The sequence below is a fragment of the Struthio camelus genome, chromosome 2, assembly GCF_040807025.1.
Source record: "Struthio camelus isolate bStrCam1 chromosome 2, bStrCam1.hap1, whole genome shotgun sequence".
NCBI lineage: Eukaryota > Metazoa > Chordata > Aves > Struthioniformes > Struthionidae > Struthio > Struthio camelus.
Window position 1 is genome coordinate 141,525,110 of NC_090943.1, and position 17,769 is coordinate 141,542,878.

General features: G+C 40.3%; 1 protein-coding gene across 19 annotated transcripts in view; it reads right to left on the reverse strand.

Moving 5' to 3' along the window:
* Positions 1-4,946: 4,946 nt before the first annotated feature.
* Positions 4,947-17,769, reverse strand: part of DTNA (dystrobrevin alpha) — a 234,673-nt gene continuing 221,850 nt past the window's right edge. For 18 of the 19 annotated variants that reach the window (XM_068932776.1, XM_068932782.1, XM_068932778.1 and 15 more), the window contains 3 exons: positions 17,377-17,545; positions 16,532-16,664; positions 4,947-8,339 (listed from right to left, as the gene is read on the reverse strand). In XM_068932776.1, coding sequence (XP_068788877.1) covers positions 8,184-8,339; positions 16,532-16,664; positions 17,377-17,545 — 458 coding nt within the window. In that variant the 3' untranslated portion in view covers positions 4,947-8,183. Of the gene's footprint in view, positions 8,340-14,906; positions 14,954-16,531; positions 16,665-17,376; positions 17,546-17,769 lie in introns of all 19 variants that reach the window. The other variant, XM_068932783.1, reaches the window with a different exon arrangement.

Here is a 17,769-nt window from a genome sequence, read left to right on the forward strand (position 1 = left end):
TGTTGGTCTACGTTCTGTTTGGCCGAGCTTTACACTCAGAGGTGAGCGAATAAATACCGTTATTTTTTTCAGATTCAAATGTTTTTATTTTAAGCACACTCACAGCACCTGCGATTGAGAGGAAGCGGTTTTGTATTCCCGATCTCGCCCGGAGAGACAACGTGTGTGCTGAAGCTGAGGACGGGCAGGGCTTCAAAGGAGTTTAGTGACCATTGCTCTGTGCCCCATCTGCGGTGAGGGATCGGGGAACGACCTGATGGACGAGCCCTTGTTCTTCAAACTATTACATGATCCACTATAAAACCTCATCCTCAAATTAGACTGGGTCATACTTTCCAGAGATGACCAAGATGACTGCTAGTACTGCTGTCTCTTCTGTTACGTAGCTGAAGACACGAAAACGATTCCAGTCTCAGAAAAGGTTTCAGCTGCCAAGGGAAACACCCTAGGCTTATTCATCCCATTTTATTAACGGGCTGACCAGATGCAGCCTTGCTATCAACTCGAGAGAGCTATTAGGGTAAATTCCTGCCTGCTCTAACTCAGCTGTACCTAATGGCACAGCAAGAGCCAGAGCAGGAGGGCCCCCGCGGTGTAATCGCGGCCGGGAACCCGCCTGCCGCTCGGCAGCGTTAACGCAGCACCGGAGATGTATTGCTACCAGCAGCATAGCACCTAAGGACAATAACAAATTGTTCAACAAAAAGCAGTAGCTGGCCACTGAATAGCTACTTAAACTGTAATCTGTTTTTCATCTGTTCTCAGTCCTCCAGTTTTGCTCCCTTTAGGTTAAGGGATGGATCCCCAACGAGACATAACACGGTTTTGTTTTTCAGCTTCCAGTCCTGCAGGCACTATCAGGACTTTCCAACCTCAACTTGAAGCCAAAACCAGTTAATTTTCCTGTTAATGATCAGTTGTCAGACAATGCCACAACCAATGCTAGAGATGTGCTGACAGTGTATAGCCTTTATAAACATAATTTTTAATTGGCTAACTGGTGTCTTTCTGCATACATTTCTCACAGTTGTGACCTTAGAAAATAGTTGTACGTCCCTCCTTCCTTACATTTATGCATGAAACCAATTAATTTGTGAGAACTTAGATGCAAGATGTAGCATAAAATGTCCTTCCACTGAAGCGTCCTCAACTAGACGGGTGACTCGGAGTTAGTGGCGAGAGGGTTCCCTGGGAGCGGTGCTCCCTTGAGTGCTCATTACTGTGTGCACTAGCTCTAATGTCAGCCTTTCAGCTGAAACAAACAGATTTCAGTCTGCTGGGGCACTTCAGACTGAGAGAGGTTTTGGCTCTCGAGGTAAATTAGCTGAGAGCGAGCACACACCTTTAGGTAGCAGAAGTATAACCAATTCAGAGAGCATGTAACGCTATTTAAAAATACTACTTTGCTGTCATTGCAGAGAGTGCACTAGGGTGTTTTTTCAGGTCCAAGCAGAGCTGAGGTGGATCTGGAGGGTTTCTGAGTGTAATTGCACCTATACAGTGATGAAAACATCGTTTTACCGGGTCTGTAAGTTCTTGCGTGTTCATGTGAAGGAAGACTTAAAAGAAGGACCGACAGAAGCCTGGAGCTTCAGTGCTTGCTAAGTACCTAATTCTTATTGATATCAGCAGTGGTGTATGCACAATATCACAGAGGATTTACAGCTACTCTAAGTGGTAATATTAAAAGCAAAAAAGCCAGAATCTAGCGTAATTGGACTAGGCAACGTTGTGGGTATGGGAGGAGAGACACATCTACCTGGCACAGCAGGGCAGGCACGGTCCGTCCAAATGTTTTTCACATCCACAGATTAGAAACCATTTTGACCCATAGCTCTTCTGTATATGAATGTGCCAAAAGGGCCCAAACCTGAGCCAAGCAGTAATATGAAAGCCAGTCAACACATAGACTCTCAGGACGCCTCTTCCCCCCTCCCCAGATCTGTGGGCTGTGCACAATGCTGGGATGTAACAAGCAGAGGAGAAGCAACCGTTAAGGGGGAGGCCTTTCTGGCTGACAATTAGCATAACAAGCAGCAGACCTAACACATCTGCCATCTGGCCACCGTTGAGTGTTATGTAAAATAGTAAGTCATGAGGAAATTAATTTGTTAGTGGTAAATTATGTTATATTGAATTAGCAAACTGCATTTGATAATGCTGCACGCCAATGACAAAACCTTGCTCCTGCAACATGAGCTCCTGCGTTTCCTTCTAAGACGCATAAAAGCACCCATTCTTTCTCATTGCCTATTTTTCTAGTCTTTATTATCTTCAAGCTGTATTAGTCATGTTACCTCAAAGTTTACCTGATGTGGCTGCACAATTCCCTTGTTACTTCTCTTGAACATTTTCTGTCTACCACATATTGACCTTCAGATTCATCTGCACCATCCCTCTTCTTTCCATATTCCTTCCTCAGATAAATCAGTATATGACCAGTTCCTGCTACCCATGCCCTGCCTGCCTTTCATTCCATAACCAGGTTGTCCACATCGCCCTCCCTCTTTTTAATGAATTCACCTTCAATGTTTAGCTTCATTTCGTCAAATCGATTGGAAAAGATACTCTTCCCAAATCCTGAATAGACCAACTTCCTCCAGTCCTTTGGCTAGGCACCAGCTAAATTTCCAGGACCTTTATCTTGTCCTGGGAGGTCACGTCCCCAGAGCAGCTTCTTCTAGAGAGTCCCAGACTTGTGAGCCATTAAAAACAAGCTTATTCCAGCCTGGGGATCTGTTGGTCACAGGGAACCGATAGCTAGTAACTCTCACGGGGGAGCGGGAAGCCCAGGAAAGCCACAGCCTAATTCTGTGGCTTTTTCCTTTGCAGCCAGACGTGTGCTGGTGCTGTACTTGCTGGGTAGAGTATCTGCGCTAATCCGCAGCTGACTGAGTGTGCGACAGCCATTCAGAAGGAAACAAGGGAGAATCTTTAATCTGTGGATTATCTGGGGTTTTAGATAAGAGGATCTCGAAGACCATGAAAATCTTCAATACATTTCTTCATCTGCAACAATAGATCAGATTTCTTTTCCTACCCCGCTTAACCTATTTCCTTGATAGGCTCAGCTTCTTATTCCTGCCGCATTCTCTTACAGCCTCCAAATGTTTTGCCCAGGAGGAAGGGCTGATTCGAAGGAAACATGCAACTGCCGAGTAATAGCCCCCTGCAACAAACTTTAGAAGAGTGGCCAGAGATTCATGTACTGCTGAATAAAACTTCTATGTAGCTTTTAGAAAGTTTTTATTATTATTATTTATGTAGCTATTAGAAAGTTCCAGAAACTTTCAGTCACATAATTCAGCACTGATGCAGCCAAGGTGCCAGCTTCCCAGATATAAAGACAAGTACCTTTTTTTTTTTCAAATTAAATTAATTTATTCCTTCCTGCATGAGTCTGTTTTTCCTGTGGGGAACAGAAGGTAGCTAGAGCAACTGAGAAGCAAATAGGAAAACAGCCTTTGCCTATAAATTAGTTACCACTGGCTCCTCTGTTCCCAAATGGCCATAGGCTGCCTGTGGGTCAGGAGGAAATACAGCAATTTGGGATTATGCATGGATAAAACAGAGTTATCCTCATAAGCTGATGATATATCATCATATATTACAATTTGTGGATATGGATTTGGAGTGGGATTGAGGAGGCAAGGTTCAGCATATCTGGCAAATAATTTACAACGTAAAATGATTGTCTTTATTGAAGAATATCTCCATCTAGACAGGAGAATTAGGACAAATAAACCCTGAGGATTTATAGGCTACCACCGCAATCAGCTTTGCAAGAGGAGGCAGTGGACTGGTTTTCATCTGCTTCCTGGATACTGGGCTATTAAACTACACGGTGAGAATTACAAAATATTTTCGGTGTGTTGCTACTGCCTTCCTTTGAAATGACCACACGCAAATGTAGCTCACCGGCCAGTTAGCCGCATCTTGTGCACAGCTAGGAGCATTTCGGCTCTGTGTCACTGCCAGGGCCACATTTGGGGATGGCCAGCTGTAACGGGGTCTACTGGAAAGAGCTGCTCTTACGAGTCTACACCGTACCTGCAATAAACTGCACTGAGGAAGACCCGCAGCACCACGAAAAGCATCACCCAGGATTGCCTCCTGGCAGTGTTTGCCATGCCTGGTTGAAGGGAGCAGTAGATCCCAAGGCTTTGTTGCCAAACGTGTATTTGTGGTGGGTGGCAAAGGGGGAGGATACTCTTGCAGTTGAAGGACTGAAACATCTCCCTGAGGGCTATCAGCTGAGCCCCACTGCCACAGTGTGAACTTGCTGCTTTAGGAAGGAGTTCTCCACTGCCCTTTGCAGCTCTGCGCTCTTTCAGGTTAGCAGCTGGCTGTAAAGATCAGCACATGATAAGGAAGGACATCTTCTGCAAAGTGTAACTGGGAAATCACAGACTTTAAGTCCGCTTGCAATAAAAGATAATGTGTGAATGGTGTACGGTAAAGTTGTTAAAATGCTCGTGTTCCAAACTGCTGTGCCTTCTAGGGACAGAGAGAAGCACAGCTGGTAAGAAAAATAATGGTATTGCTGATAAGGCTTTGGTTTGGGTTTCTGGGGACAAGTTCTCTGATGTCTCTGCTTATGGTAATTTTTACTGCTGTTACGTGGAAGGAAAGGCAGGTGTTTTACAGGGAGGGACACTTCACTATAGGTTGTGAAGCTACCCAGACTTAAGACAGGAAGAAAGAAGAAAACTGTTGGGGCCATTTAAAAGCAGGCACTGCTCAGCCCTACCCTGGAAATGCTGGGGGAAGTGGTGGAAGGAGTTCTCTTTTGCAGACATGGGGGAGGAAAAAATGTGGGCAAAGCAAACGCTGCTTGCTGCACCACAGGGAAACAGTTTCCTTTCTTTTGAAAAACATGATGCTTTGGCTCCACAGAACAGGAATACTGAAACCAAGATGAGCCACAAACACGATACTCCATAAAATAATTTTAAAAATCTTTTTAATGAAGAAATAATTCCATTCCAAAATATAGACACACAATTAAATAGTTTAATCACTTCAAAATATAACATGTCCCCAGTAGGTTCCAACACACACACACAAAACAATACTTAACAGCAATACAAAAAACCCATACAATAGCAGTTCTGTTACACTACCAATGAATATTGTGACATCTTTTGTGTCTCTGTATCTGTCTCAAGTGGTGTCAAGTACAGTAGTTTTAAAAATGTCTTACAGTTAGTAGCCTCAAGATGTAACTCTGCATACGTTTTTTTTTTTGGTTCAAAGGTAAAAATGCCCTTTGTCTTCAGGACACAGTGGAGTGCTTGTTGTTCACAGCTCCGTCTGCTGAATTGAACCAATGTGATTACAGCAACCTGAAGTTGCAATATTTACAAGGTCTATCTACAGTAATTGCCAAGAACCAATAAGGATGGGAGAAGATGACCAAAAGTAAAAGCAGACACATTTATGATAAATTATGATGCAACAATTTGGCTCATGCATATAAGAAAATACATATTATATCACAACAAAGGCCACACACCTTTTTATGCAGTTTAGTTAACATTACTACTTACAGACAATCCATTCTCCACCTTCGCTTTGGACTTTCAAGAACCCTATACATCTTCACATCCCTGTCTCCTGATTCCAAACCACTGATTTCCCTCCAGTGACAGTAAACCACCCGGAGTTTTGACTGCTATGGTGAGCCATTTGTAGTTAAGAAAAGGCCTACCAGGGACCTCTTCTGCAACTGTTTTAATGACTACAAACCACAACCAAAATAACATGCAACAACCAGACAAAGACCAGCTGGGCTAAAATGTAGCCAGCTTAACAGTTGGAAAATGCTTAAAATAGATATCTGGAGAGCTGAGTAAGAGGTGCTTCATCTCAGAGCTGCAGGGCATAAGGGACCTAGATCTTTGCTGGGAAGTACCTTGTTGACATCAGCCTGAGAGAAAGGCGTGTGATTTGTCAACTTTTTTCATTGCTCCTAGTCCGAAAGCCCTTGCAATGGATTTACTCCGTTGCATCTATTTTAAGTATAGCGCCAATGAGCATACAGACATTAGGATGATGGAAGGGAGTCATTCCTTTGGGTACAGTTAAACATGAAATGGGTTGAATTAGTCAGCCTCTGCGTGTAGCTGTGTTCTATCTTTTTTTTTTTTTTTAATCTTTGTTTGGGAAATGCTTGACTGGAATCCTGAGCTGACAGCAACATCTACGACTTCACTGTAGCAGTTTTAATGTGGAGTGCTAGGCACTAGTGGAGGCTCACCCATTCCTGAAAGGAGGTTGTTGGAGAGGGCATCAGAGGATACAGCGCCTGCCTTGCCAGGATGGCACATACCGCAGAAGCAAAGACCAGTGATTGCAAGAATGAAAAGCTCACATGAAGATATGTGGATGCTTTAGTATCAATTTGGATGTCTGAGACCATGCCCAGATATGCATGGCGATACGGACAAGAGATCTGTTCAATTAATAATATACAATATGAAAGTGAAAAATGGTAGCTCTTTCATACAGATAGTCATCCTCTAACACAGAGTGCCCAGGGACACAGCCAAGAGAATGCATGCAAACGGCAAGTGAATTTACTGGGTTGAGGTACGTAGCAATCTAATGTAAATATGGCAGCACACATCCTAAGATGTAACCATGAAGCAGAGGACAGACCAGCATATTTTAACCTGCTTTAGATGAGCATATCATCACTTGCTGTGGGCAGACTGTGCTGGTAGAATATCTGTAAGAAGCGCTAGTGTTTTCAGGACTGCTAGACAGTGTCACTTCAGATCAGCCAGATACTGGAAACGGTAATATTATGTTAGCATAGTAATATTACCTTAGTACAGAGGTGGTCCCAAGGTAATACCCTGCTGTAATCTTAATTTCAAAGCAATATCCTGTGTGGAGGCTGTTCCAGCTATTTTGTGTCAATCTCTGCTCAGAACTACCGGTAGATTTGTAGTAGCAGCAGAGCAAACACCTTTTAGCTAGTAGGCTCACTTCAAAATCCAAAATGGTCAGATTAGTCCACTTTCTCCAGAAATTCTGTTATGCTCAAAAGTTACTAAAATGGACAAAACTCTAATTCTGTAACTGTATGCCTGTTCTTTCAAAAAAATCCACTGCTTTTCTTGTGCTTTTCACTGACAGCTAATTCTCCATCCAGCTCTGAAAGAGAGTCTCACCACACATTTCCAAGAGTGCATGCAGAACATCTGGTGGCTGGCTAAGGCAATACACATTCAGAAATAAAAAGAAAATAGTTGCAAGCGCACTTTAAGCCTGTACATTTAAAGCTGAAGGCCTCAAAAATAACATAATGAAGTGGGGAGTCAGAGGGGCAGGGGAACGGAAAGAGCCGATTTGTTGAACACATGCTTACTAAAGCTAAAACATCAATGAAACAATACAATGGAAGATTATACATAACATCAGTCAGTTCAGGGATCTTATGGCACCTGTGGTTTATAAACAGCTTTAGCAACGAGTATTTCAAAACATAGTTCACAGTTTTAAGAAGATCTGTACTGATTTAAAAACTAGATTCTATATCATTTGAATGTCACCTTTTGTATATGATATCTATTTGGAAAAAAAAATATTTACACTAACTTCTATGGCTGATTTGTTAGATTATTTTGAAAGAAAACATTCCTAAGTTACACTTTAGCCCTAAATTAGAGAGGCTTTTTATTATTATTAATAATTATATTATTATTATTTTAGCACATTTTGTATAAGTCTATTAAAAGACTTGCAAACAAATTGCAAATATAGTCTGGTTCTTTGTTTTTGGGCTACTAGATATATACACTCAGGAGTATAATCATTCAGTGTTAAATGCATAATTGTAGCTTTTTATCTTTTCTGTGGAAAAAATGTACAGTGTATAGTAAACTGATCTACTAAAATCTCAAAGTATTCAGAAATCAATTTTCTATCTATAAACAGTATTGTCATTGTAAACTGAACAGGTTCAATATCATGTGCAAAGGGTTTATGTGAGTTATTAATACTGCTATGATTTGTAACAGCAGTACATACTTCAGTCTGTTCTTCATCGGTAATGAGCCATGTTACAGCAGATGTAGCTAATACAAGTTAGCTTTAAACAAAAGTCTTTTTGTCAAAACACACATCTACAAACTACAACTCTTAGAACAAAAGTACTGTGCTACAGTCCTCAGAACTTAGTTATTTGAATTTTTTGTCAAGAGACGCTGCACCTGTTGGTTCCACTCTTCTGCGAAGTTTGCGGCTAAGTTTTCTTCATCATCTGTCCGAAAGCAGCTCTCCTCATCATCAGTTCTTACGTAGCTCTCGTTGTCCGTCTGACTGCAGCTTGCCTGTTGAAAAACGTTGAGGGAAACTTTTAACTAAGAGTGCTGGTTTAAGACACTGCAACTATGTGCACATACACACACTGGTAGAACAAGTAAAGCCTCTGCATGCTGCTTTATCGAGACAGAAAAAGAATAGCTGGCCAATTCTTTCAGTTATCACCTGAAAAAAATGTTAAAAAATTCGAAAAGCCATTCTACCTAGATGAGCCCCAGGTATTTAAGCTGTAAATCGCAACTTACAGGGCACCTGGGAAGCTGGAAAGTCCTCTCAGCATGGGTGAAAAGACTGTTCTGTGTTACACATGTAGGACATCACAGAAATTGGATCTGCATTAACACAGATTTGCAGATGTTCCCAGTTTCCCTTGTATTTTAGCCTTCCAGGTTGGTCTATAAAAACATTATTAGTAGCCAAACCATGGATTATTCGCCTTGAGCACAGAAAGTTCAACCACTCAGCAGTCACTCATCATCTTCCCATCATGAGCCTTACCTCAGGTGTAAACGTTTCACCCTTAATTTACATGCTTGGGTATATTTCACTTTATATGTTTAAAAAGAAATTTAGCTTTTTAAAAGAATAATTTGAGGTGCTATAGCTCATAAACAGCCCAATCTTCTGGTGCACCAGTTCCTCTTTGGTGCTTTTCCATATCCTGAACAATCAATAATTATCTTGAATTTCTAGAACTGGAGGCATCAAAGTTGTATTTGCTAATGGAAATGTTTGATAAACAACTGTTGCTCTTTCTCAGAAGTATGTGAGAGTCTACATTCAGGTAATATTGCAAACCTTTTCTTTTGGAATATTCATCCTAGAGGCACTGTTTTCTCATCCTGCTTGCACATCTGACTCTTTTAAAGTTAAAGAGCTCATCCTTTTTCTCTTGAACCATCTCAGACAGAGAACCAATTTGCGTTGCATGAGATCTGAAAACAATAGAAATGACCAAACTCTACTGACGTGGATTCTCTTCTACTTATTTCTGTTTAAACCTGGTCTACAGGATGAAAGATGAAATGCAAATAGCTTTAGCAAAAAAGGGCTAAATTAAATCTGAGGAAACGAGAAAGGTCAGGTAGTTTAGCTTGCTTCTCTTTCCTGACGTTATTTGATTGTATTAATTATTCAAGCAGAGATGCTTCCATCAATTTCCTTCAATACCTATGGTATGATGATCTTAATTTAGTATCTCCTTGTGTCAGGCAGTTACAAAAGACCTAGTATTAACATTTTGTTGATGAATGAAAAGGAAACATTCAGTGGTTAGAGGAAGAGAGGTTAACAAAAAATTCTGAGGTACATTTTGAGTAAGTATTTATTAAAAACCTGACATGCATCTGCATCAGTTAAGTCTGCAAACTAATTTGGAAATTTCAGCAAAGGAACATTTTGCTCAATTTTGACAATTCAGTCAAAAAATGAAGCTGAAGGGCATGGAAGAGGTTATTTCTAGCCTATGTGAGACTGATTTTTATTTAATCAATTTAAAGGTTATATAAATATAGGTACATCTCATATTTCTTGATGGTATCATTATAAACCACAAAAGCAAAATGAGAGTCGCTTGTGAAACACTGGATGCATTAAGATGCATCGGTAGGACTGCTAAATATGTGGTTTTCTTTCTAATTTTCTGGAGAAATTACTTACCTTTGCTGAGCGTGGACATGGTTACTCTAAGTTCTCTCAAAGATTCTTTCTCTTCCACACCCAGCAGTGGGATGGAAGGGGGATTTTTTTCTTACAAGAAATGAGTGCTAATGAACCTCAGAACTCTAGATTCAGTGTAGCATTTTGGAAATGTCAGAATTATTTCCAAGACTCAAGTGATTTGTCATATTATAAGACTGTTTCTTGGCTTTTTAGTATTTACAACTTAATCCAAAGTTTTTTTTTCCTCTGATACTTATCATTCAGTTATTTTAAAAAAATCCCTATTTGTATAATTTAAAAATCAGATTCACAAAATGAAAGTTTCTTCATCCGAGTTAACTTGGTGACAGTCCCTTTGCCCCCTTTGTACTACATGCTAAGAAGAGGAGGACTTAAGGAGAAACAGAAAGAGAAAAAAAATATAACTGACTGAATTTAGCAGAATTTTTTCAAAAATTCTCTGATTTTCAAATAGCATTGTCCATGTAATGCTGTTTTCTAACAAAAAAAAGAGACACTGAATCACTGAGTTTTGCTAGTAGAGAATACCTTATAGATGTAATTCTCTCTAGTGCCTGAATCCTACTTCTTCAACCACAGCATCACTGACTTTTCTGAAGAAGAGGCTGAGGAAACTAGGCTTGCTTAGGCCGGGACAAAGGAGGCAAGGAGGGGATCAGTGAGCAGCTAGTTGAAGGGTAGTTACCAGAATAACAAAGCCAAAATCTTCTTGGTAGTGCTGGAGGATACAAAAAGGAGAAATAACACAAATTGCCTTTCAGGAGGTTCAGGCTGGACATCAGGAACAAAAATTCATGAGGACAGCGGCACTGCACTGGAGCAGGTTGCCCAGAGAGGTGGTGAAATTTCCATCTGTGGAGGTTTTCAAGTCTTTGCCACACAAATCCACAGCTCATGTGGTCTTGTGGTGGAGCTAGTCCTGTTTCAAGTGGGAGACTGGACCAGGCAGCCTCCAGAGGTCCCTGCCAACCACCATGTCAGTGGTTCTGTGATTGCCTGAGTGCAGGTGTGAAGCCCATGCTAGCAATGAATCCCAGTGCATGAACTTCAAAAAAGTCAAACAGCTGAAATTGTCAATGGTCAGTGAAACGCACACTACTTCCAAAATCTAATTTCATTCCTGGAAAAAAGCCCAGAAATGTAGGGCAGTTGGGTTTTCACAGCCTTTCAACAAATCATCTGCCACACTACTTCCCTTGGCCTAATAAACAGCCCTTCTCACAGAGACACACCAAGGAGACTGAACATGATTTCTCAAGACCCATGGGTTTCTCACCTGAATTATGGCAAACAGAATCATTGTTGGTAAACATAAAAAAGGAGTTTGGAGGAAAGGGGGAAGATGAGAAGAAACATAGCTGTGTTACTCAAAAAGATTTATGCCCTGGAAAAACAGTGAAGTTGCAAGAAATATTCAGTTTTTAATAATGCCTTCATATCAAAACCTTGAGGGGACTGGCTTTTTTGTATTTGAGAAATTTCTACCTTTTCTAACATAGAACCATTCAGTCACCTTTTTAATGGAAACTATCACCCTTCCTCCTCCCAATCCCCAAAGACCACAGGAATTTGTTTTGAGTAAATTTTTGAGCAAGTGAGAGGTATGGAACTGTGTCTTCAACTTCAGTTATTACATGTTTTTGTCATCATAGAGTTAAAAAATACAGTTAAAAAATTCAGAACAAAACTTCTCATAAAGACTTGCAATCGGATGCTTTAGGCTGGACATTTATTAGCTTTCCACATCTCCTTTTTTATTATAATAACGCATATGAATGAACTGGATGCGGCTAACTAAAATGTTGCTATGGCAGCACTAAGAAAGCATTGCTTTAGGAAAGCTAGGAAATTGCACTTCTCATGGGAGCATGTCCACAAGTGGAAAACTCTATTATTGAAAATGATAATTATTTAACTACTTCCAGAAATTAAGGCTTTCTGCTCCCATTGGTATCCTTGGCAGATAAGCAACTGCTATCAGTGGAATACAGATTATTTCTAAGTAAAATAACATCAAAGTTGCATGTTCTCCTAATTTTAAGATTTGCCTAGTGCTTGCTGAAAACAATCTCAGATTCACTTTGTTATTCCATTAAGATCAAAACAAAGGGTATTAAAATACATCTAATGTAAAAAGTAAACTGAAAACCTGGTTAAATTATATTTTATAGATTACTGAAACCCGCTTGATTTCTTGAGAATTTGTTATATTTATACTAGACGATATTTCAAAATCAATTCCAGAGAATTGTACATAGCGCTGTTTAAAAATGCAAACAGAACACAAAAAGGCCTTGAAGAAATGCCATCACCACCACTTGCCCATGACTGATAATGAAAGAAACGAACAAAACTCTGTGGCTGGCTATCAGTGGCAATATCACGCGTATCAAGCAATAATAAACTGATTTGATTTTTCCCACCTTTTTTGCTAATAAACCCACAGCAGATAGATACTGTCCTGAGGTAAAAGGTCAGTTGGCTTTTTGCCTCCGTCCGTGTATTGCCTACGTCTAGGCAATACAATACAGACAGGATTTTTATCATTATTAGTTAAATAATATTATTTTAGAAGTAAAAGTTTTCCGTGTACATCTCAACGGTTCCCAAGTAAAAGGAACGGACGCTTCCAAGCCCCCTCATGATGTGATGCAGTTGGTTAGCTTCAAGAAAGAACCCACCCCAAACTGCACAACTGCTTTAGGCATTGTGGCCTTTAGGAACAATTTTAGATTTAATTTTCCAAGACTACTATATTAGTACTAAATAACATATACAAAATACGTTAGTCTTCCATATGCAAAATGGACTGACTCTTGAGAAGACTAATCTTTACTCTCGTCTAATGGTGTGCAGATGTGTTTCTCACGATATACAATAATACAGAGTTTGTTTCTATGGATGAGGACCAGGTTCCCAAGTTCACTGGTGTTTGCTGCTAATTTCTACAGGGCCAGGCTTTTACAGCTGGTGGGGATGTTTCAGCGTTTGTTCTTGACTGAAGTACTCCCCTGGGGGCAAAAAGGAGTTTGACTATGGACTTCAACTGGAATACAATGCTTAAAAATTTTCTCTCTGACAGGCCTTCAAAATGCTTCAAAAGTATCCATGAGGTGAGATAACTCAGACTCACATCTCTACTAATTTGAGCCAGGATACCAGGATATTTTCAAGAAAGCCAAGCTGTACAGCAGCATGTATTTCCCCACATTACTGTGTTAACACTGCTTCTTCTGATGGAAAGCAGAAAGTGGCGAAGTTTTAAATTCGTTTTTTTATAACATTTCATCTTCATACATAGTCATACACACATAAACTACTGTTGAAAGATCAGTTTTTCCTTCTCATGTGACTTGATCCGTAACTGAAAACTGCAACAAAATAAAAGAAGAAATTTTGTTTTCTGGCTACGTTTAGGAAAACCTACACAGCTCAAATTTCTAATAGGGCTACTGAGAAAATGAACGTAACCTGAGGGGCAACGTTATAACAAGTTATTTAGTGTTTATGGCACTCTGAGCGTGGCCGTTTATTTGCTTTTCACATGTGTTTATTCTGCTTTAGCTTTCGAGACGTTGAGAGAGGTGCTTCAGAAATACCTAACATCTTTTAACACTGAAGACTGCAAACTGCTTTCCCAAGGCTCACACCTTACCATTCAAATTCTAGCATCATCAGAAATTGCCAAACCCTAGACTTAGCATCAAATTTAGCCATCAAAATTGCTATATAAAAAAGGAGGGGTTTCATCCTTTACTGAAATGCTGACAGCTCTAGCACAAACCATGGCATGCAAAATCTAACAAAATGAACTCCTGCTAAAGCTGACACAGGCCGGTTCACTGGTGTTGCTTATCTGAACATGATTGCCCATTTGATAGTTGACCAAGGTGTTGCCTTTAGCTCAGGCTCTGAGGAAGGAGCTCAGTTTGCTGACCGGGGTCAGGCCCCTTCTGACTGTGCCTCCCTTGCTAATCCCATTAACCCATGGTTCAGCATCACAGCAGGATGGACAGTATCCACTCGCTGCCAGCTCTGCAGCGGTGCACCACAGTCTCCTAGGAAGTCAGAAATGCAGAGTTCACAACTTCAGATAAGGCAGGAAGGAAACCTGCTGTCTCCCATTTCCTGGCCAAGTGTTTGTAATAACAGGCTACTTTGTAAGAACAGTCTTTGTCTGTGCTTCTGAACGAAAACGCAACTGCTTAACGTGGCATTAAACTCAGTGCTGCAACTGTGAGGCTGGCATCTGTAGAGATGGCCTGAATATGGTCCAACAAGGAACTTACACACCTTCTTGCCTTATCTCTGAACCGCCAGGCCCTAAATAGCAGTTAAGTACCTTGCACCTTGGATTAGGGCATTTTAAACCTCTGCAATGCATATGAGATCCCCTCTAAGGTGAAGCAGCTCATGGATTGCTTTCTTGGATGTTTGCTTAACCCTTGTTTTAAACACTAGAGTAGATGTTCTAGATCTCACCAGAACTAATTTGTTTCAATTACTCTAGGAAGACTCAAGCAAGGTAAAGGAACTGAACTCAGGCCTCCTGAAATGTAGTATTATTCCTTAACTGCTGTATAAGTTTTCTCCGTACTGGCTAATATATTGTCATTACCCCAAGAGATGAAAAGCTCACATTCCTCCTCTTATGGTTAATAGAGGAAGAGGATAAAAAGGGTGATGCCTTAACAAGAATCCTCAGGACTATGACCACATTTCATTTGTACTCCTAGAAATGATTTAGCAATGTTCAGGCATCCTAACATAGGTTAAAAGCAGAAAGAAACAATACCATCACATACACTCAGGAAGCACCAGGTGCAGTGCAAGTGAACTACGCATTTTGAGGATTCATTCCAAACATTCTTCTAAATTATATTGATACTTACTTGAGAGGAGAGAGAGAAGGATATTGCACTCAACTTTGCAAACTGACCTGTAGATAACAAAGGACAGAAAACAAGAAGATGACAAATTAAGCTAGTGAGCAGCCAGGCAGTGTATTATTCTGAAGAAAGCCATGCACAAGCCTAGAAATAAAGAGAACAATTGTGGACCCAGAAAATAAGCCCAATGAAAAGTGTATTATACAACACATCCAGCAAAAGACTGTAACAAGAACGCAACTGCTAGCAGACGTGGGAAGATAAGCACTGTTAGCATTTAGACTTGTGCACTAGAAGTGTTTTTTTTCTGGTACAAATACTTGTTATTTACAACATGCTCCAAAAAAAGAGAGAGAAAGAAGCCTCCTTTGAGGTTCCCTGTCCCAGATTCCCTTGTTCATCTTGAGTGTTCTGCTCATCCTTTACTAATTTAGAGTTTTGCTTGAAAACCTTGCTTGGAGATAAGGTGACAAGAAATAGCAAGAGTGGGTTTTGACCAACCATCTTCCGTGCTACACTGCATTTACACATTTTTCTAAATGTGCTGCTTTTTCACAAAGTGAGATATTTAATAACGTAAAATATTGTTACTGAGGTTACCGTACTGCAACCTTAGCAGGAGTTCTTCCTCACAGTTTTTTTCAGCTGACAGTTGCATTATGATAGCTACCGTCATCAGCTGTTTTTGGCTATCCAGAGGAACACACTGTACATGTGAGTATGAATAGTAAAAAGCTTGCAATAAGTTCCAGACCTTAGATGTAAAATGAGACAGTTCACCTGGGCACTGTTCCACACGACATTCTAAAAAGAAATTTCCCACTTTCCAATCTTGTTTCCAAAGTGACTCGTGTTAGATATTACAGAAAAACTACCAGAATAAAAGGCTACATCTTGTTAGCTCCCAGCAATCTGTAGTTTAAAGAATTCCTAACCAGAAGGCTTGAACTTCATTTCCACACACCTGATCTCTCAGTATCTGTTTAATCCTTTTTTTAGCCTATTTAAATTTTCGGTATCTACTATATCTTACAGTGATGAGTTCCAACTTCTAATCATCCACCATGTGGGAAAATACTTATTTTTGCTTGCTTTAAACCTGCTCCCTTACCATTGAATTGGGCGTGCCCAACTACTGATATTACTACTAACACTGTAAGAAATAACGATCTTTATATTAGCATGATCCAAGTCAGAAAAAAAAAATGCCAATAGTCCATTATATCAGGCAGAAGTAGAGACCATTCACCAGAAAGGAGAGGATACTTAGAAAATGCCAAAGCCTTCTGTCAAATTGGTTTTTCTTGGACTCTTAAACAAATGTCCTCTGAAAACTTCCTTAGGAGGCGTTTAATGACAAGTCCTCAGGCTTCACTGTACTAGATGCTTGTTGAATACTTGGTACTGTGGGATTTAATTCATTTCAGACCCTTTCCTCTCCTTCCAGGCTCTGACAATGACAATGACACACAGGCTGTACTTGAGCTTCAGTTCACAGTGGGGCCGTGAGGAACGCTTTTCACCACTGAAAAAAAATATCTACATATAAGAAAAACTCAGCTTAACATCACCAACATTATTGTTTCTCACATATAGAGAAGTATGGACAGCCAGTGTCCTCTTCTCACCTGGTATGCCTCATCCTGCAGCTTCTGCTTCAGGTATTCCTCCATCTTCAGCTCATTCTCCAGCTGGCGAACAGAGTCATTCTCATAATTTTCATCATCTGCTCTGACATAGGGGTCTCCATCTTCTGTAACCCTAAAGACAATTATTAATAAATAGCCTCCTGAGATGAATGACATTTGGGGTGAATAAAACTTCCCTTTACTGTAAGCTATGAGGAGAGCAAATGCTCCATTAATTATTATTTTCCTGGCAGTCTATCCCCCTCTCCAGTGGTCTGGTATCCATGAAGTAGGCCAAAGGGCATATTCTGCTAAAGGTGTTTTTGGAGTACAACCCTACTGAAACGAAAGTAACAAAAGTCCTCAGGAACTTCTCTGAGAGTGATACAAAGAGTAAGAGATTGAATAAAAGATAACTGGAAAGATGCCCATTGTCTCTGATGGAAAGGTTCAGGTTCTAAAAATGGAGCTGGTCAAAAAATATTTTGTCTTTTCCATAAAAAACTTCTCTTTTTCAGTGTGTCCAACAGGCCCCTCAGTCTGGATAGACAGCGACTAGGACTGCAGGGCACACTAGGGAGCACATGTCCCACTGCCTCAGCGCAGCCACAGTGTCCCACATTGGATTCAAGAAGACCCAGTCCTGAGTATGTCCTAAGTTCTGGCCTTTAGAGCTTACAGAGATTATTGGTATCTAGTCATAAAGCTTTCCTCGCTTGGATTTCTGCAATTTTTGGTAATCAAACGGTTGAGAAGAAGAGAAACTATTACATGCTGTATTTTGTCTTCAAGGGTAACAGAATAAAAAGAATGAGATTAAAGTGATGAATCAAGAAGGTACCCACATGTCACTGCGCATGGAGCCGGTGGCGGCAGCACTGTGAATGTACCCTGGCTTGCGGGCATGGATCTGTGCAAGGAAAGCCTTCTCAGAAGTTGGCGATGGAACAAGATCATCAAAATGAGTCCGTCCAAATTCTGAATCCACGTTGCTTTCTGTCTCACTGCCCACTTCTGTGAGGCAAAAAAAGTGTTTCCATTTAACTTTCTCAAGGGTAAATATACTTGCTTAATTCTCTAAACATTTCTGCCTGTCCAACTTAGAATGCCATCTTCTAAGAGGGAATGTCAGTATATTATTCTACATATTTTCAGAGCTTACAGTTTTCTTCTTGTAGTGGGACAGAATAGTGAAACTCTTTCTTATTTGGCTTATTAAATGGGATTTTTTTTTTTAT